We start from the raw sequence: 20,809 nt of genomic DNA on the forward strand, positions 1-20,809 counted from the left end.
TGAGTATCAATAAAGGGATTTTTGTCTTGCTGCAGTTTGTTTTGCTTGTCATTTGTTTTCTAGGACGGAGTAAAATCATACAACGCCTTACACCATTGACAAAATTCCTAGCTGAAGCCCTCTCCAAAAAGGTTTCATATTTGAATTCTAATCTGAATGCTTACCCAAATTTTGGTACAAACCTTACTGTACTTACATTAACATCAACTCATCCAAGTTGAACAAAACAATGACCAAAACAACTGACCTCTTTTTGACGAAGGTATCATAAAATAACACAAACTACATGGAACATCACATGTCTTTAAGCAGGTACTAATTTTTCCAATCATAATTATTTCAGTCTCTTCCATAAAAATGCTTCTGTAAATAGGATTCTTTTTGTGTGTGTATCAAAAAAACTCTCTTTCCAATAGTTAACAGAGTCAAGTCTATTCCAAACCAGTTCTTGTGGTATTCAGCAGGTCCTATGATTCTATCTTGTTTTCTAGAACTCCATCAGATTTATATTCCAATGTAAAAGTGCTTTCCTTTGTTGGTGTGGTAGCAAAAAGCATTTCCATCATCCCCAGGGTTTCTAGCAGTTCTCTTTGGTAATCAATCTCTTTTTCTACAAGTCCCTGCAGTAACAAAAACTTTTTATCCACTACAGGTGACTGACCAATCACAGGCAGATATATATCTAGAAAGAGAAAAAAATATATAACTGGAAACATCTTTCTATATAGTAAGTAAACAGTATTTAGGACAATCAATTTACAATTTATATGAAAGCCTAATAGTCTTTTTTTTTTTTTTAAATAGAATTTTACTCTGTAGTAAATGTGTTATAAAGGAAGTAAGTTTATGTTAAGGAATATCCACAAAAAGAATTTTTTTCAGTTACCTTGGCATGAAAGGTATCATCCTTTAAGTTTGAACAGAAAGAAAGTTGCACATAAACTTTATGGTTTCTAGTAATTTCTTTGAATCCTGACATAATGGCTTTGCTTTGTGGTGACATGAAGGATGTCAAACATCAATGTAAAATGAAAGACATTTCCTGACAAGGCAAATGTTCAGTTCTGAGCTTCTGGATGCAGTTAGCCTCCCACATGAACCAGAAGAGGCAATAGTTTCTTTCTGCAGCACCATCAGCGTGTGGCCTGCCGCATCACCTCCCAACCTCAGGGAGAGGAGAGGCTCTCAGCTCTATCCAGGCGATGTTTCACAAGTGCGTGGGGGAGATGTGCTTCTTTACTTGAGAGCTTCCAGAATGTAGGCAAGCCACTTCACTATCTGGGTGGCATGCAGTCCTAAAGCATGTACCATGAGATGGAAGGACATATTTCAACAAGTGAAAATGGAGGGAATCGGTCACCATCCTGAATGCTGTGAAGAGCTAACAGAGCATTCAAACAAAAGATTAATAAACAATGTCTACACAATTTATGGCAGGACCTGAAGATGAAAATTACATTTTCAACCACCCACATTCTGGACCACCTGCCTGGAGTTGGGGTTGACATTGAAATCCAATTGTAATGAATGTCTACACATGGTGAGTGGTCAAACAAGAACCCATGATAGAACAGAACACATCGATGCTGTTCTTTGGAAGATGACTCTGAAGAGGTTAGAATCCTTTGTTCATGGCTCTGCTGATTCAGCCATCCAAAGCCTGAAGGTCCTGTCATATGAGCAAGTGGCTTTGAAGTGCCCATCGGAAGAAAGATCGAGGCCCATCACTTTGCCTTCATGGCCAGCCAGTCACCAGCCTGGGTGGGTCCAAACCTTGGCTCTGCTATCGTAGGCTCCAGTGAGCAACAAGTTCCCATGAATAGGCTCAAACTTTACTCCGGTCACTAAGTTCTGATGGGCAGGGATAGTGTAGACGCAGCACCGCTGTTGAAGGTCCCACCTTTTGCAGGTGTTGTCACCACTACCAGTGGCAATGTGCTAGTCATTGGGGTAGAAGTGTATTCCATAGATTTCCTTCAGGTGGCCGTCTAGGAACATGATACAGCACCCAGTGTGCAGGTCCCAAACCCAACCAAATGTATCCAGTCCTCCAGTGCCAGCCAGAGAGCTGTCTTGATAGAAGGCAATGTCATGCACACCCATGCTGTGGCTCTCGTGATGCAGCATCTCCTCTTGAGCCTCCAAATCCCACAAGCTCTATGAACAGTCCTAGCAGGCAGGACCCAGAAAACATCCTGCGGGGTGCCACATTATTCAAGCCACGTGCACTGTATGGCCTTCTATATTTGCCACTGGTTCATCACTGTCACGGTTCCAAAGCTTCACAGAACCATCAGCAGCACAAGGTCAGGTTGACATCGTTTTGATCCAAGGAGTCTGTGGATGTGGGAAATACAATTGTTCCTACATTTGTGTATGGCCTTGAAGAGTGTGAAGGAGATTGCAATCAGAAATAGACCAGAGCTTGCAAAGCCCACTCCAACAAGCTGTGGCCAGCATTTTAGAATGGGGGCTAAACTGACAATAGAAGATAGGCTGGTTATCCCCAATCTGCCTACAGAAATTATTCAAAGACCGGAGAGATTTGTGCAGTTCTTGCAGCTGAGATGTCCTAGTTGTCTCAGGTATCTCTTTATGGAGATGAACCTCTTCCAAGAGTTTCATTGCCCTGGGCAGTGAATAAGTAGCAATCCATAGTCAAGCAACCTTTAGGCTGTTTGGTCCTTCATGGTACCAGGTTTGCTGATACTCCTTTTTGGACTCCTTAGATTTTTCATCATCTTTCTTCATCTTTTTTAAGGCATCCGTACCAACCACTGAAAGGATATTTTTAAATCATTGTTTGCTTTCAGCAGGGTCCTCTCCAAAAAGTGTGATGGTTTCCCCCGCAGGGCTCTAAGGCAAGCCTTGACCTCAGAGTCACCTGTGGCACAATGATCTGCCAAGCTAGCTTCCTTCTCTCAACCTCAACCAGTATTTATGTCTGTCGCTCAATGATGGGCTCTTCAATTTCAAACATTACTCCAGAGGTTATATCAATACTTCCTGCTTCAATTCTTGCTTTAAGTACTTCTTTCCCCAAGATTCCAGACGCTCCCTCTCCTTCTCTTCCAAACTTCCATAGTAGATGTGGGATTCCTTCACAAGGGGAGCACCTAAGTCATCAGGTGCCTGAGAGATTTTGGTCGCCGCAGAGAAGGGTCGAGAGGAGGCCATGCTAGTCTCCACAGCCGTGAAAACCCTAACAGTCCATTTGAATGAATATTTCAAAACATTACAGAGAGTGCAGAGTAGACATTTGACTTGTTTCTATTTTCTCATAAAAAAATTATCCTGGTCATTATAAACGTTTATACAATTTTAAGATCGCTAGTCCCACCAATTATTAAAAGTGCTACCACTGTATCCATTTTATATTTTAAACACCATGTTTATAGTTTTCATTGATGACACTATTCTACAATGCTATTTCTACAAGTATTTTAATATTTATAGTCTCAAGGTTTAACTACTTACCAATAATTATTTCAGCAACATTTATCAAAACAGGAGCAAATCTTGGCTGAGATAGATTCCTACAAAGAAAAAATTTTGATTTTTTTGAAACTTGCAAATGTTTTTGAAATTGCTAAAATAGATTTACTTACATCTATTCTACGATTCCGGAGTCCTGGTATGGTGCTGTAGAATAAGCACCGGACCACGAGGTCAGTTTGAACTATTAGGTTGGCAGTTCAAACCCACCAGTCACGCCTCAGAAACACTATATAGGGTTGCTATGAGTCAGAAATGTCTCAATAGCATTTAACAACAGCAACAATCTATTCTTCCAGCGCTCTACAAATATCAAACTTAAAAAAAAAGTTTCTCATTTGCTAATAAAGTTTTTCATGAAGCATAAGGTATACCTTATCAAAAAATTAAGAATGCGACTGAGTTCCTTTTCATCCCGACCTGCAAGAGCATTTGCCAGGACTCCTCTTCGATTTAGCTCCTTTATGATAGAAACCGTAACTTCAGGTGTCTTTATTGTAATTTCTGGCTATAAAATTTAAGAATAAAAAAATAAACATGAGCAAGCAAGACAGCACAAGAAAAAAAAAAAAAAGGTTTGGCAACTGTTAATTAGTAACAATTATCAAGCTTAAGAGGATTTTGTCTTCACAGTTCCAAGTCACGGTAATGTATATGACATTAAAGCAAGTCTGAAAAACATGCTCCTCACCCACCTCAAGGACTCTGTCGAGCGCCTTAGAGATCTGGAAATTTTTCAGATCCTTGTCATACAATTCCAGATGTTTTTTGGATGGCCTATTGATGCTAATGTCATCCTAGATTGAAAAGTAAATTTATAGAGAAGGAAAAATTAAGATTTGCAGAAATTTCCATATAATAGTAACCTTCATAGTGGTACATTAAAACAAACAAAACACAGGAAAACCCTGAACTATATCCTAAATAATGTTCTCATGCCCATAATATACATGACATGAAATGAAAATACAAAGGAACAAGCACATGTTCTCACTTGCCTATGATTTTAACTATAACACACACACACTCTCACACACACTAACTCAATTCTGGGCCAAAATTCCTCATCTTAATTCTCTTCAATTAAAATGCCTTAGTAAAAGCAGAACTCAAACTAATGCAATCTAATCCCAACAATTTTTTTTTTTTTTTTAACCAACAATGAAACTCTGGATACATCCCAATCTTCCCTAATACAAATGGGATCATTCTGGCTCTACTACTTTTAAGGGTTAACTGTGTATTAAAAGACATTGTTGGGACTATAGTAAAGCACTATCACATCATATTATGATGCAGGGTAGTAAATAAAGGAGATCTTGTTATCCATTACTTGTTTGAGATAGAGAAAAGCAAAATCAACATATACATAGATTATATGTACATAAATCAAGTTAAATGTCATCTGATCTACACTTTTCAATAATATCACAAGGCGAAGTTGACTACTGTAACAAATTTCACCTTTAAAAATAAATGACTCTTGTCCCCTTAGCACCCTGCGTAGTTCCCTTTCCCTGTGCCCAGGGTCCAGCGCCTGCGTCACAGTGCACTGTCACCAGTGTAACCATCTCCTACTGCCTCCCTCCTTTTCCTTTTTAATGTCCTTCCCTCAGCCATGGAATATACAAGTTGCCCTGTGTCTTTTTCTTCCCCACAACTTACTTAAGAACGAATCCTAATTCATCACTTTTCTTATTCACAAACAAAAATGACTAATTCTTCCTAACATAAGACCAGATTTGGGATAACACCTCTGCCAACTCTACTACCTCATTTCCTCTGTCACTGACTTGAGATGGGCAAAGTTGTCAATCATCTATGTTATTACAGACTGGATAACTTCATATTTTGATAGGATACAGTAGTTACCCCCTAAATGAATCCTTAGGAATGTGCCAGTTTACCCAAGATGCCCATATTCAGCAAAAACATAAAGGAGGAAATAGCAGACGGAATCTATGTATAAAGAGTATAAGTTTTGTGTCTGGACTATATGAGTTCAGAGTCTGTATCTCTAATTATTAGAAGTGCAACCTTGAATAAGAGGCCTAAACAGTTGTGACTATTTTTTTTTTAAAAATCACTTTGTAATAAAAACTATACTTAATACTTAAAAAATATATATATTTTTTTAATATGAGAAATACACAAATACCCGTTGCTTCAAGAAACTTTTTCCTTTAATAAAGGTTCGATATGCAGGTCTTCGTCTCCTGGAAGATGTATCCTTCTTTGCTTCTGACTTCCGATGCTTAACACTCAGTATTCCATTGGTCATTCCTACAACTATCATCTCATCTTCATGCTAACAGCAATCAGAAAAATAAGTTAGTCTATTCCTAATTCATTAAAGAACTTTTCCCCCAAAATAACATTCATAACCTCTGCTGCTTATCCATATTCTCACCAAATGTTCCAACAAGAAACACATACCCTGCATAACAGTGATCCAAGACAAAAAGATAGAATACTATTTTTTGCAGCTAGGATATCATTATGTGGACAGAACTCATTATAATTGATGTAAAATATCACAGAGTTTGTATAACAATACACAGTTAATGATATCTTGGGAGAGTTTCAAAATAGTATTTTTCTGCACCTTAGTATTACAAAAGGGTTACAGATTGGCAAGACTTTCCTTGCTAAGAAAATATTGGGAAATCAGTTTTTCTTTTCCCAATACAGATTTCTACATAAAGTATTCAAATTTCCTTTTTCCCAAATCTGGCTCCTCATGAAACCTGAATGGAGGTTTATCCCAGAAAAAGCAGTCAACCAAAAATAGAGGTATTTCATTCTGTTGTCCCTGTTCTTTATTATTAGTATTTTACTTATAGAGCCACCATGCCTTTCTAAAGTATTCTAATGCCCTTGATGAAATGTGTTGATGAGAGATATACCAATTTGCATACTATTTAGTGTTAGCACTGTAATTAGCTGGAAGCTAGTCAGCGAGTAGCACCTAAATCTCAGCTCATGTTAAGTTAGTAGGATGAGTCACATATTGTAGCAACTGTGCTAGTGCAAACATTCAATGTGACAAAAAGAAACTTGTTATTGCTAAATGTCATCAAGTCAGTTCCAATGGGCTAATGCATCAGACTGCAAAGCCATTTGAACTGCAAGGTCAGTGCTTCAGGCTCACCAGCTGCTCCTTGGAAACCCTATACAGGGTCACTATGGGTCTGAATCGACTCGACAGCACTTCACAACAGCAACATAAAGCTTCCAGGGAGCGGCTGGTAAGTTTCAACAGCCGACCCTGCAGTTCAAACCTTGTGGTCCAGTGCTTATCCTAAAGCACCACAATACTTATTAAAATACAAAAAATAAACCCTAAAATTCCATTTCGGTTTTACTGAACAGGCAAGCTTAGGGAAGAGAGCTAAGCATACTTACTGCAAGTGCAAGACTCAAAATTGAAGCAGCATAATCAAAACTGTGGACTACTTTGTAAGAAGCTGTGCTATATACTTTCACCTTCCTAGAAAAAACAAAAGCTTTGTTACAAATCATCTTGGAAATTAGTACAAAATACAAATTTTCTAATTGTTGAAAAGTCAACATAAATATTAAAACATATGTAACAGTTAAGAATAATTGTTAGTTACAAACTGAATTCTTTAAAAATGAACTTTCAGACCACCACTTGTAAAACAAACAGAAGATGGAGCACAAATCAATGTCATCTGCAGACAAAACTCACAAATAAAGGAAAAGTATAAAGGAAAGCCCAATGGAAGGCAAAGGGCTAGGCCTTCTAACATTGGCACTACTGACATTTCAGACTGGGATATTCTTTACTGTCATGGGTAATGCATCATAGGATGGTTAGCAGCATCCTTGGCCTCTACTGACTAGGTGCTAACAGCAGCCACCCCAAAGCTGTGACAACCACAAACATCTCTAGACATTGCCAACCATCCCCTGCAGGGCAAAAACCACTGCAGGTGAACAACCACTGCAAACAGAGACAATTTACACGTAGCTTTTTAGGGACTTATCTAGAAAACAAATCCTAAACTTTCAGTAATACCATTTCAGAGGATTTACCATATGTTTGCACAATGATTTCCTTTGTACTAAAAATACTTTCTAGCTTTTAAAATATGCAAATATTTTAATATATATGCTGAAAACCAAGAATTTTCATAATAGTGAAAAAAGGTAGTATGAAATAAGATGACCAGCAACAGATGAATATAAGGAAATTCTACAACTGTGCTATGCCATACTGTAACCACTAGCTACCTGTAGCTACTGAGCCCTTGAACTCATGAAATGAGGAACTAGGGTTTTTAGTTTAATCAGTTTAATTTAAAAAACTGAAGCAATAGAAATTATTGTTTGTTTCAACACAACTTTGTTAGGACTACATTTCACTTAATCACTATAAGATATTATTGTATCACAATATATGATACGGTAAGTGTCACTAGATGCTTACCTGTTTCTTGTTATTGTTGTTAGATGCCATTCGGTCAGTGCCAATTCATACTGACCTTGTGTACAAAAGAACAAAACACTGCCCAGTGCTGCACCAACCTCATAATCATTGCTACACCTGAGCCCACTGCTGCTGCCACTGCGCCAATACATCTCACTGGGGGCCTTCCTCTTCTCTGACACTCCACTTTACCAAGCATGATGTTCTTCTCCAGAGACTGGTCCCTCCTGATAATATATCCGAGGTATGAGAGACAAAGTCTGGCCATTGTGGATTCCAAGGAGCATTCTGGCTTGTATTTCTTCCAACACAGACTGGTTTGTTCTTTTAGTAGTAGTTCATGGTACTTTAACTATTTTAATACCATAACTCAAATGCATCAATTCTTCTAGCCTACAGTTGGAGATTTACTATCCAACTTTCACATGCCTATGAGGATATTAAAAATACTATGGTTTGGGTCAGGTGCACCTTAATCCTCAAACTGCCATCTTTGATCTTGAACACTTTGAAGAGGTCTTGTGCAGTAGTTTTGTCTCATGCAAATCATTAGATTTCTTGACTGCTGCTTCTGTTGAGTGTACATAGTATATCCAAGCACTTACCTTTGACAACTTCAATCTTTTTTCCATTTATCATGATGTTATTAATCAGTCCAGTGGTGAGGATTTTTATTGTCTTTATGTTGAGGTGCAACACATACTAAAGGCTGTGGTCTTTGATCTTCATCAGTATTTTAAGTCCTCTTCCCTTTCAGCAAGCAAGACTGTATTATCTGCACAACACAAGTTGTTAATGAGTCCTCCTCCAATCTCGATGACATTTCTTCTTCATATAATCCAGTTTCTTGGATTATTTGCTCACCATAAAAATTCAGTAAGTATGGTAAAAGAATAAAACTTGGCACGCACATTTCCTGTTTTTAAACAATATAATGTCTCCTTGTTCTGTTTGATCTATGTTCTTTCGGTCTATGTGCAAATACCTCACTGGCAGAATTAGGTGTCCTAGGACACCCTTCTTCCAATTGTTATCCACAGCTTATCAAGATCTACACAGCTGAAAGCCTTTCCATAATTAATAAAACACAGGTAAACATCTTTCTGATATTCTCTTTCAGCCTATACTCATTTGATGGCAGCCATGATATATCCCTCATTCCACATCCTCATCTGAATCCAACTTGAATCTCTGATAATGTACTGTTGCAGTTGCTTTTGATTTATCTTGAACAAAATTTTACTTGCATGTGGTATAAATAATTTTGTCTAATGATTTCCACATTTTATTGGGTCACCTGTGTTTGGAATGGTCACAAATATGGACCTCTTCCAGTCAGTTGGCCAGTTAGCTGTCTTCTAAATTGTTTGGCATAGATGAGTGAATGCCTCCAGTGCTGCATCAGTTTGTTAAATGATTTCAATTTGTATTTCATCAATTCCTGGAACCTTGTTCTTTGCCAATGCCTTCAGTGCAACTTAAACTTCTTCCTTCAGTATCACTGGGCTCTTAATCAAATGCTACTTCATGAAATGAATGAACATCAATCATTTCTTTTTGGTACGGTGACTTTGTGTATTCCTTACGTCTTCTTCTGTTGCTTTCTGTATCATTCAATATTTTGCCAGAGAATCCTTCAATGTTATAAGTCGAGGCTTGAATTTATTATTTCAACTTGAAAAATGCTGAGTGGGTTCTTCCCTTTTGATTTTCTAACTCCAGGTCTTTGACCATTTCATTATAATATATGACTTTGTCCTCTCAAGCTATGCTTTGAAATTTTCTGTTCAACTCTTTTACCTCCTCATTTTTTCTACTTGGTTTAACATCTCTATACTGGAAAGCAAGTTTCAGAGTCTCTTCTGACATACATATTGGTCTTTTCCTTCTTTCTTGTATTCTTAATAATCTTTTCCTTTCTTCCTCTGGATGCCATCCCACAACTCTTCTTGTCTTTGGTCTTTAGTGCCTAATGCATCAAATCTGTTCTTCAGATGATCTCTAAATGCAGGTGAGATATATTCAAGGTCATATATTGGCTCTCATGGACTTGTTTTAGTTTTCTTTAGCTTCAGCCTGAACTTGCATATGAGTCATTGATGGTCTGTTTCACAGTCTCCTCCTGGCCTTGTTTTTGGCTGATGAAATGGAGCTTTTCCATCATCTCTTTCCACAGATGTAGTCAATTTTATTTCTGTGTATTCCGTCTGGTAAGGTCCATATGTACAGTCATCTTTTATGTTGTTTAAAAAAGGTATTTGCAATGAACAAGTCATTCGTCTTGCAAAATTCTATCATGTAATCTCCAGCATGTTTTTAATCATCAAGGCCATATTTTCCAACTACTGACCCTTCCTTGTTTCTAACCTCTGCATTCATTCCAATCACCAGTAATTATCAGTACATCTTGATCGCATGTTTGATGATTTTCAGACTGAAAAGTTGGTTGTTAAGTGCCATCAAGTCAGTTCCAGCCCATAGTGATCCTGTATACAGTTTCCAAGGAGTGACTGGTGAGCTTGAACCGCCGACTGTGCTGTCCAGCCCATTAACCCACAGCATCACACCAGGAATTCTTCAACTTCATCATCACTGGCTTTAGGGGTTGGTGTTAAATTTTAATAATAGTGGTATCAATGCAGGATAAAGTTCATATGAACCACAAGGTGGCAGTTCAAACCCACTAGCCCTTCCTCAGAAATTATATTCAGGGTTGTTATTGGTTGGAACCAACTCGATGGCACTTAACTACTACTGGTCTTCCTTGTAGGCGTATGGGATTTTATTCTATCACAGACAGCACTGTACTTCAAGACAGATCTTGATATGTTCTTTTTGACAATTAATGTGATGCCATTCCTCTTCAATTTGTCATTTCTGGCATAGTAAACCATGTGATTGTCAGATTCATAATGGCCAGTATCAGTCCATTTAAGCTCAATAATGCCTAGGGTATTGATGTCTATGTGTTTTGTTTCATTTTTGACAACTTCCAATTTTCCTAGATTCATACTTCATACATTCCATGTTCTGATTATTAATGGATGTCTACAGCTGGCTCTCATTTTGAGTTGTGCCCCATCAACAAATGACGGTCTTTAAGGCTTTACTGCATTTGCACCATCAAGGGCAACTCTACTTTGAGGAGGCAGCTCTTCCCTAGTCGTATTTTGAGTGCCTTCCAACCTGAGGGGCTTATCTTCCTGCACTTTATTGGATAATATTCTGGTGTTCTTCATCATATTTCAACAGTCAATATTCCACTGCTATTGGTAAGGTTTTCAGTGACTAAATATTCGGAAATAGTTCATCTCTCCTTCCTAATCTGTCTTAGTCTGGAAGCTCACTGAAACCTGTTGACCATGGCTGACCCAGCTGGTATTTAAAATACTGGGACATGGCTTTCAGAATCACAGCAACATGCAAGGCACCACAGTATGACAAACTGACAGACAAGTGGTGGACTTGTTTTTAGTATCTTGCTAATAATTTTCATATTGATTACACGTTGAAATAATATTTAGATACACTTGGCTAGATAAGATATATTAAAATTAATTTGACAGTTCTTTTTACATATTTCACTCTGTCTACTAAAGTATTTTAAATTACATATGAGTCTTATGCCACTGAGTTGATTCCGACCCATAGCAACCCTGTATAGGGTTTCCAAGGAGCAGCTGGTGAGCTTGAACCACCGACCTTGCAGTTCAAACAGATTTGCAGTCTGGCACATTAACCCACACCACCACACCAGGACTCCTTACCTACCTAACATTAACTAACGCAATATTAAATACCTATTAAAATAGAAATGTCACTTAAATTATTTTTTAAACTTCAAGAGAAAAGCTGAAAAATAAAATATACGTAAACATTAGTAATTTTCAAAATATATGTACAATAATGATTTTAAAAGAAGCTATTTGATTATTGTTACTAAGTGCCATCGAGTCAGTTCCCACTCACAGAGATCCTGTATAGGGTTTCCAAGGAGTGCCATCGAGTCAGTTCCCACTCACAGAGATCCTGTATAGGGTTTCCAAGGAGTAGCTGGTGAATTTGAATTGCTGACCTTGTGATTCAAACTGAACTCGGATTCAGTGCATTATGCTGCAGCGCCACACCAGGACTCCAAAGAATCTTTGTTGTTGTTAGGGGTCATTAGGTCGGTTCCAACTCATAGCAACCCTGTATAGGGTTTCTGAGGAGTAACTGTGAGTTTGAACCACCAACCTTGTAGTTCAGGCCAACCTTGAGGTCAAGTGCTTATCTTATTATGCCACACCAAGACTCCAAAGACTATGGTATAATATAAATTGTTCTAAAGCAAATAAAGTTCAACTTTTTTGCAATTCAATATTTTTTTCCCCATGGGAAACATTTAACAGAATGTTCATCACAAACATTGCTGCGATAACTCATTTCCTCAAACAGTAAACACTTGTACACTAATAATGATGAACAAAGAGAGTTCAAACACTAACCTGTCCAGTGAGCCAGAGAGTAACCGCTGTCCGGAGCTGCTCAAACACAAACACGTCACAGTTTTGTGATGATTTTTCAGAGACACTAACAATTGTCCTCCTTTTAACATGTCCCAGACTTTCACATAGCGGCCTCCTGTAAAGAGAAGCCATCGTTAGCTTGATATTCTGCCTATCAATTCAAATGACCTGAGTGTGGAAGATGAGCGAGGAACTCCAGAGCCGGCCCACCAGTTTGAAATTCTGCCTCTACCACTTACTAAGTCTGACCCATTGGAACAGCATCCAACTCACAGGGCTGCTCAAATGGTTAAATAAGTTCACATTTGGAAAGTGCACAAGTGCCTAGCAAAATAAAAAATATAACCAGATGTAGGGTAAGAAAGCTATAAAAAAAAGCATTCCTTAAAAGGAATTTTGTAGACTAATGGAAATGGATAAGATAGATTTTATTTCATAACAATTTTGGGAATTCCAAGAAAACTAGAAAAACTTCTCAAATTTTTAATCTAAGAAGTGAAAGGATTCTTGTTGATTTTTAAGTGCCATCAAGTCGGTTCTGACTCATAGCGACCCTGTGCAGGGTTTTCTGAGGAACAGCTGGTGGGTTTGAACCACCAACCTTGTGATTCAGTCCAGTGATTAGAATCCAGCGCCACACCAGCAGGGATCACTAAATCCACTATTTAAAAAAAGTTTTCAACACGGCATCATTTCTTTCAACAAAAGCCTAGTGGGTAAAAAAAGTTCTAGTGCAACCTCTCATTTTCCAAGCAGTATAGTGGACGTAAGCTTAAGATCTCCATTCTTCCTGCAAATGAGTATATCTGACAAGGTTATCAAAGATACAGAACAGGACCTTAAAATTAAGCTTTAAAAAAACATCATCTATATGTTGTGAAGTTTGTTGTTGCGAAGTGCCATCAAGTCAGCCCATAGCTGTGCTGTATAGCGCTTCCAAGGAGCAGCTGGTGAGCTTGAACCGCTGACCCTGCAGTTCTTTGCAGTCTGGCACATTAACCCACTAGGCTCCACACCAGGACTCTACCGTCTATACAGACATACATATGTATATGTATGTATATATATACATATGTATATGCATATATATATATACACATATGCTATCAAGTACACATGTTGTTAAGTGTCGTAAAGTCAATTCTGACTCTTAGCAACCCTGTGTAGGATAGAATTTCTAAGGAGTAGTTAAACTTTACTGCCAACCTTTCAGTAAAGTCCAGTGCTTATCCTACAACATACCACACTATCTATAAATTTTTCAAATGTCTGTATACTAATTTTTGCTTTACTGACAAAAAGCCATTTATTTCTTCTACTATAGTTATGAAAATGCATTGTTGTTGTTAAGTGCCACTGAGTCAGCTCCAACTCATAGAGACCCTGTAAAGGGTTGCTGAAGAGCGGCTAGTGAGTTTGAACTGTTGACCTTGCTGGTCCTACAGAGCCACACCATGAAAATGGACTAGGCCAACATAAAACGAATACTTCAATTTTAATGTTATAAAACATGTATGACGACCCCTTTGCCTCTACATTATTTTTCCCACCAATATCAGCTATATGCTGATTAAAATCATTTCCACTTAAAGAATCACATAAAAGACAAGCTTGCTTCTAGGCCTGAAAAATCCTATTTCTTTAAAAGCCCACAGACCTCTTAAGCAGGAATAACAGAGGTGTGAGATCTAGTTTTCTAGGGTCAAACAATAAGGCACAATGCAAATTTTTAAGTTCTAGGATTTCAGGTCTATCATTTTACTAGCTTTGCTTTGCAGAGAGCAATTATAACCTTTATTTATTTCCTTAGCTGTAAAATCAGGAGAAAATTATGCAGAATTATACGGGGTAATAGAGACAACACTACATAATAGCATAGTACCGGGCTCACATTACTCACTGACTCATGACCACTCCACCCCTCTTTTATCAAATATCTAAAGAAAAACTTAGATATACAATGCAAATGTATATTGACAAATGAACTGGTATCAAGACCAATGATTTCAGTGAAAGCCATTTTTAAAACAAATAAAATACCTGCTGATACCAGAAGACCTCCAGAGGGGAAAAGCAGGACACTCTCCACTGGCTGCCCGTGCTCAATAGAGATAACACTCTCATTTGTTCGTGTGTCAAACATCTTCACAGTATGATCATATGACCCTAAAATGACAATTTTTAGATGCTGTGAGTTTCACCACTTAAAACTACATATATATATATATGTCTGTGTGTGTGTATGCCAGACATAAACGTTAAAAGGAGAAAAACCTTAGATGAAAACTGTAAGAGATACATATTTCATGAAAACACAGTGTCTCTGTCTATAGGGTAGACACGTGTCAACTCAGGTGACAAGGAGGGCAATATACAAGAGGTAGGTTGGCAGAAGAATGATGAAGACAGGTAAAGACAGTGACACAGGGAGGTATGCAAGGGCTAATGGATACAGCAGTAAATATTACATACACAACCTTGAAGCAAAGCAACAGTGTTCTGCAGGTAGACATATGGGCAGACACACAGGTGAACGGGTATGGAAGGAATCTGCTGCCAACACACCTATGAATGTGGTGGCACATCCAGCGGGCAAAACGATGACAGCTTCTTAAGACAGTATCAAGCACTTTAAGGGAATGAGTTGCAGGGCACAGGGGCTCAGGAGCATAGTCTCACAGGACACCATGGTCCACATGGTCCACAAAGACAACATTCTACATTCTATTCAGGTGAGTAGCATCTGTGATCTTTAAAAAGCTCATGAGCAGCCAGCCATCTGCTGCTACCGGTCTCTCCATGTGCAGAAGAAAGTAGAGTGATAAGAAATGAAGATGATTGGGGAAAATTAGCCCAATGGACTAATGGAACATGTGAACATCCGTCTCCATGACTGAGACCAGAACTGGATGGTGCCCAGCTACCATCTACGAACTGCTCTGAAAAGGATCACATTAGAAGGTCCCAGAAGAGTGGGAAAAAATGTGGAACAAAACTCAAAATTATAAAAAAATAAAAAACACCAGGCTTACTGGTCAGAAAGAGACTGGTAGAACCTAAGACTATAGTCCTCAATCACCCTTGAGGTCTAGAAAGGAACTCACCCTTGTGACCCATTTTTCAGCCAAGCAGGAGATAGGTACATATGGAAAGGAGACGATTACAACTAGATAACACTAGTAAGATATGCTCTCCATGGAATGGTCAATCACTCAAAATCAAAGGACCAAGTTGAGAAGGGATGGGAAGGTGGGTGGACTAGAAAGAGGAAGCATAGGGAGGAAGCGGAATAACTTTGTTGCAGGGAGGGGATTGCATTCATTGAGATAAGTGAGATGTATGATTTGCTGAATGGAAAACTGATGATTCTCTCTATAAACTGTCATTCAACTCACAATAAAAAGTTACAAAAAAGAAAGAAAACACAGTATCTCCAAGCCCTCTGCTACACTAATGTTTTTGAAGCAGCATTGTACTATACTTCACAGAATCTAACTAGTTCTGGTCTTCAGCTACTCCTGTACTCATAATACTGCACCCTGCTGAACAATCTCAGAACGCTTCCGCAAGCACTCAAAGACAGAACTGTATTGTCTGTATTTCTTAGCTGCTAGAGGCTCTTTTGAAACCAAACCCATTATAATGCTGACATAAAGACAGTCTGATATTTCCAAACACATATGGAGGACCATAGGAATCACCACCAAATGAAAAAGGAAGCAAAACAATCGGGCAAATGAACAGGAACATATTCCTTTATTTAAAAGTCATACCCCTCAATCCCAAAAGTCCCAAAGCAATATTAAAGTATAACACAGTTAGAGTACCTATGCCAGGAAGAAAAAAAAGTTCACTAGCCTGTTACGAAGAGATCCGGGTTCAATTTGCTAGCACATCCGCACCTCACGTAATCAGAATGCTCTTTAAATGTCAAGATTTCTCTGGAGTTTGGAATATCCCACAGCTTAACAGTATAATCATCAGCCCCAGAAACCACATGGTATTTGTCAGCTGTAAAATCCACTGTGTGAACCGCTCTGAAAGACAAAGGATCAGTAGATTAAAAAGCAAGGAAAAAAATATACTTTTGGCATTTTGTAACATAAAGATAACTCCTTTCCCGAGATAACACAAAGAAGCAGCTCAGTTTTCCAGGAATAACTGTAAGCGGAAATCACGTAAGAAAAAGAAAACCTTTAAAAGAGGTATTTACCCCAAAATCAATTTTAAAAATCTAAATACCCTGCACAGTGACATTAATAGGATTATTAAACAATAACCTTACAATTATATATTTTTAAAATATTTAACAATTTCACTTGGTTGCTTAATGAATGCTAGAGCAAAGGTACTTTAATTTTTTTGGGTAGTTTTAAGAAAAACTCTAAAGACAAATGACTAAGTAGGATCATGTAAACTGAACTTCAATAAAATATTTCAATCGAGAGAGTCAAATGCAAGGAAGCTTCAAAAAAATTCATGGAAAAATTTCATTATCTTTTAATTCCACTTTTCCATAAACTTTTTGAAGACCATTTACAAGAGACAAGTCTGAGTGCAATAATTTAAATATTTCACTAATGCAGTCAGACCACCCTGATAATGCACTACAAAAAACACTTCTGAGATTTTAAACTAATAGCAAATTTCTGCAAAGACATGGTGATCTTGTAAAAAAAAGTTTTAAGATAAAATTGCCCTAGTCATCCAGTTCATTAAAGGGCAAAATACCACAACAATCCAAGAAGAAAAGAATACATACCTCTTTCCACCTTGACTTCAAATGAACACCTCTAAGATAGTCCAGGGGAGCATGGTAGCTCTGCAGCATTCTCAGTACAGTCCGAGCCCCCCAGATGCTAAGTGGGAGAAAGATGAGACTTTCTGCTACTGTAAAGATTTTCAGCCTCAGCAACCCCTGTACAGGATCACTGAGTCAGAACAGACTCGATGGCACTTAGCACCAACAACAAAGATAGTCCAGGCCTAACTCTCAGAACAGTTGTTCAGTTGCTTTGACATCAGTTCACAACCTCAACGGGATCACATTTGAAAGCTATAGAATATCTCCCTAGATAAAGTGACACTTTCTAAAATGTTACATGCAATTCTAGGGAATTGATGAGCCCTTGAAACTGGACCAGAGGACAGAGATTAAGCAACCGGTCTTAGAAGTACCTACAGGACCATAACTTTCATGGAACTATGTTTTATCCAAAACATAGAGAATAGATTTTAACACAAAACAAAGGAACACACAAAAACGAATTGTCTCTTACTTTGTATGGCCTTCAAACTGTCTGAGAGGAGCCCTGCCACTGATATCAAACAGGTGAACTCCACCATCTTCACTGCCAGCCACCAGCAATTTCCCATCCTGGCGAAAAGTAGCACAGTACGCCGTGTCCTTAAATCGGGAAAAGGTCTTTATAGGTTCCTGGGAGTATCGGCCATACACATGAATCTATCACAAGATAAAAACAAGTATTTCAAAACAGTATTCCACCAGATAGCTCAAGATCAGTATTAAATATAAACTATTCAAAAGAAAAATAAGGAGATTTCATATTATCCTTACCCTCGAGGAAGCGGTGACAGCGTAATTATAAGGAGGTTGTGGGGAGAAGTCTACTTTTGATACTGCCCCGAACTCCTTTATCTGAACAGGGGTCTTAATTAAAAATAAAACTCAGTGTTAACAGAAATACAATGGCAAGACAAATTAAAGTATTATACATTATCTTACAGATCATTCTTTTAGTTCTTTGCAACATTTTTCAGGCTATATTGAATACAGAACAAAGAGCTCTGGTCTGGTAATGTAATGAGTTAAGTAAGCACTGAGCTGCTAACTGCGAATTCATTCATTCAAACTCACCAATCAATTCATGGTTAAAAGATAAGGCTATCTGCTCCCATAAAGATTTGTAATCTTGGAATCTCTAAAGAGCAGTTCCGCTCTGTCCTATGAGTCAGAATCAACTAGATGCCAATGGCTTTGGTTTGGTTATTTAGTATGTTGTTGTTGTTAAGTGCCGTCGAGTCGGTTCCGACCCATAGCGACCCTGTACAGGGTTTCCGAGGAGTGTAAATCTTTACGGGAGTAGAAAGCCTCATGTTTCTCCTGCAGAGCGGCTGATAGTTTCGAAGCGCTAACCTTATGGTTCGCAGCCCGATTCGTAACCACTACGCTACCAGAGCTCCTTGGTTATTTAGTATAGACGTATAAATAAAGAGCAAAAGGTCCATAATCCCATCACACAGCCTATCCTTTGTTGTTTATTATTAAGTGTCATCGAGTCAGTTCCAACTCACAGTAACCCTGTGCAGGGTTCTCGAGCAGCAGCTGGTGAGTCTGAACCTCCAAACTTGTGGTTAACAGTTCAGTGCTAGCCCTATAGTGACACACCAGAACTATCTTTATTGCCATTAATGGAAACAGAAAATGATACCCACTTTTTCTCTTCAGCAGTTCAGTTTCTATGATTCTTTGCTGGGCGGAGACGAAATTGCATTTACACCAGTGTATTTATCTATATAATTTTTAATCAACACAAAGATCATACCAGGCAAGCCATTCTGCATCTTAGTTTCTTTCACTCAATCACACATACTAGCTCATTTTTCATATGAGCAAATAGATTTACCATCCATTACAAGAAGACCCCATAACTTAATTGGCCTAATATTAATGAATACGGATTCCTGGTATGGTGCTGTGGGCTAATGTGTCAGACTGCAAAGTTGTTTGAACTGCAAGGTCAGTGGTTCAAGCTCACTAGCTGCTCCTTGGAAATCCTATACAGGCTTGCTATGGGTCGGAATCAACTCCACGGCACTTAACAATAACAACAACAACAATATTAATGAATACTGAGTTCTCAAAATTTCTGATATTAGAAATAATACTTCAATTAACATCTTCATGCATACATCTTAGCAAATTTGGGGGAATATGTTCTTTGGGCAAGTACCAAACTGAGACTGCAGGGTCAAAATGTATGTAATTTTTTAATCATGAAAAATGTTACACTCCAAAAGTCAATACCAATTTCCCTAAGTGAGGAGAAGAACTGATTTCATATCACGTTTTCCTTAGATTAAGACAAAAAACAAAACAAAAAATCTTCTCACATGAGATTCAAATTTAATTCATTTGGCACTGATTTGCCATCTACTTTGTGCTAAACTTTGTGTTAAACTGACTAAAACAGTGTAGATTTTTATACAAAAGCCAAGGAAAAATGTCAAATTCTATACCCAAAACATAAATTGCCTATAGATTTCTAAAAATGAGAGCAATTGCTAATTGCAATGTCAGTGGTTTAAACCCACTAGCTACTCTTCATAAACCCTATGTTGTTAAGTGCCACTGAGTTGATTCCAACTCTTAGGGACCCAGGTAAAGGGTTTCCAAGAAGCAGCTGGTGAATCTGAACCATTGACCTTGCGGTTCAAACCAACCTTTTATTCCAGTGCATTATCCTACAGCGCTACACCAGCACTCCCTATACAGGGTCACTAAGAGTCTGAAACAATTTGAATGTACTTAACAACAACAAATGTTTGCTGGAGAAACTGGCATAATTGCAAATCCCCTGCTCCCCAGAACCACCCAAACTTACCTTATAGTTGTTCCAGTATAGGGTGTCTTGGGTGATTTTCTCACCAAGTACAGGATATGTCTGAATAACTACAGGCTTATAACCAGCCATGATTTCATAGAATGCACTGCTGTCCGAAGGTCAATGGTTTAGAATTGATGTTAGAAACTATAGAGACTCTACCTTAATTCTGAAAAAGAAAATATACATATTACACTTTGGGCTATTAATGGCAGGGTCTGCAGTTCAAACCCGTCAGTCACTCCATGGAAATGAGACTTTCTGATCCTGTACAGATTTATTCTCCAAAACCCTGTAAAGGGTCGCTATGGGTCAGAAACAACTTGATGGCACACAACAACACACATATTACTGATAACCACGTACATAGAGTTAACAGTTTTCACTCTAATTTCTTTTAAAATAACTGTGTGGTAGTTTTTAGATTAGTGACCAATAAGAACCTCAACAAGATGGAGGGACACAGTGGCTGCAACATGCATATAGCAACAATTATGAGGATGGCACAGGACCAGTGTTCCATTCTGTTGTCCACAGGGTCACTATGAGTGGCAATCAACTTGACAGTACCTAAAATAACATATCTATTTAACTGTAACCATGAAGAGACCATCCTAAGGAAGCAGGGCTGTCATAAAAGTCTGCTCCACTGCACACAGACGCTGCACACCAATGTGCTACCTCTTCAACCAGCTTACAAACACTACGAACCAATCTTCTGGAGTCAA

At 38.2% G+C, this 20,809-nt stretch overlaps 1 protein-coding gene and 1 pseudogene across 2 annotated transcripts; both read right to left on the reverse strand.

Moving 5' to 3' along the window:
- Positions 1-467: 467 nt before the first annotated feature.
- On the reverse strand, positions 468-20,171 carry UTP15 (UTP15, U3 small nucleolar ribonucleoprotein, homolog (S. cerevisiae)). Of its 2 annotated transcripts, none has more exons than XM_006874403.1 (12): positions 20,082-20,171; positions 18,035-18,127; positions 17,736-17,920; positions 16,315-16,493; positions 14,497-14,622; positions 12,436-12,571; positions 6,901-6,985; positions 5,654-5,803; positions 4,191-4,292; positions 3,870-4,003; positions 3,478-3,536; positions 468-682 (listed from the first exon to the last, which is right to left on the reverse strand). In XM_006874403.1, exons 1-12 carry the CDS (start codon positions 20,169-20,171, stop codon positions 468-470), a joined length of 1,554 nt encoding a protein of 517 aa, XP_006874465.1. The 2 variants fall into 2 exon arrangements, with proteins under 2 accessions (XP_006874465.1, XP_006874466.1); XM_006874404.1 differs by having other exon boundaries at positions 18,035-18,084; positions 20,078-20,171.
- On the reverse strand, positions 1,630-3,177 carry LOC102826331 (annotated as a pseudogene).
- Positions 20,172-20,809: the final 638 nt, after the last annotated feature.

This window comes from Chrysochloris asiatica, unplaced genomic scaffold, assembly GCF_000296735.1.
Source record: "Chrysochloris asiatica unplaced genomic scaffold, ChrAsi1.0 scaffold00275, whole genome shotgun sequence".
Classification (NCBI taxonomy): Eukaryota; Metazoa; Chordata; class Mammalia; order Afrosoricida; family Chrysochloridae; genus Chrysochloris; species Chrysochloris asiatica.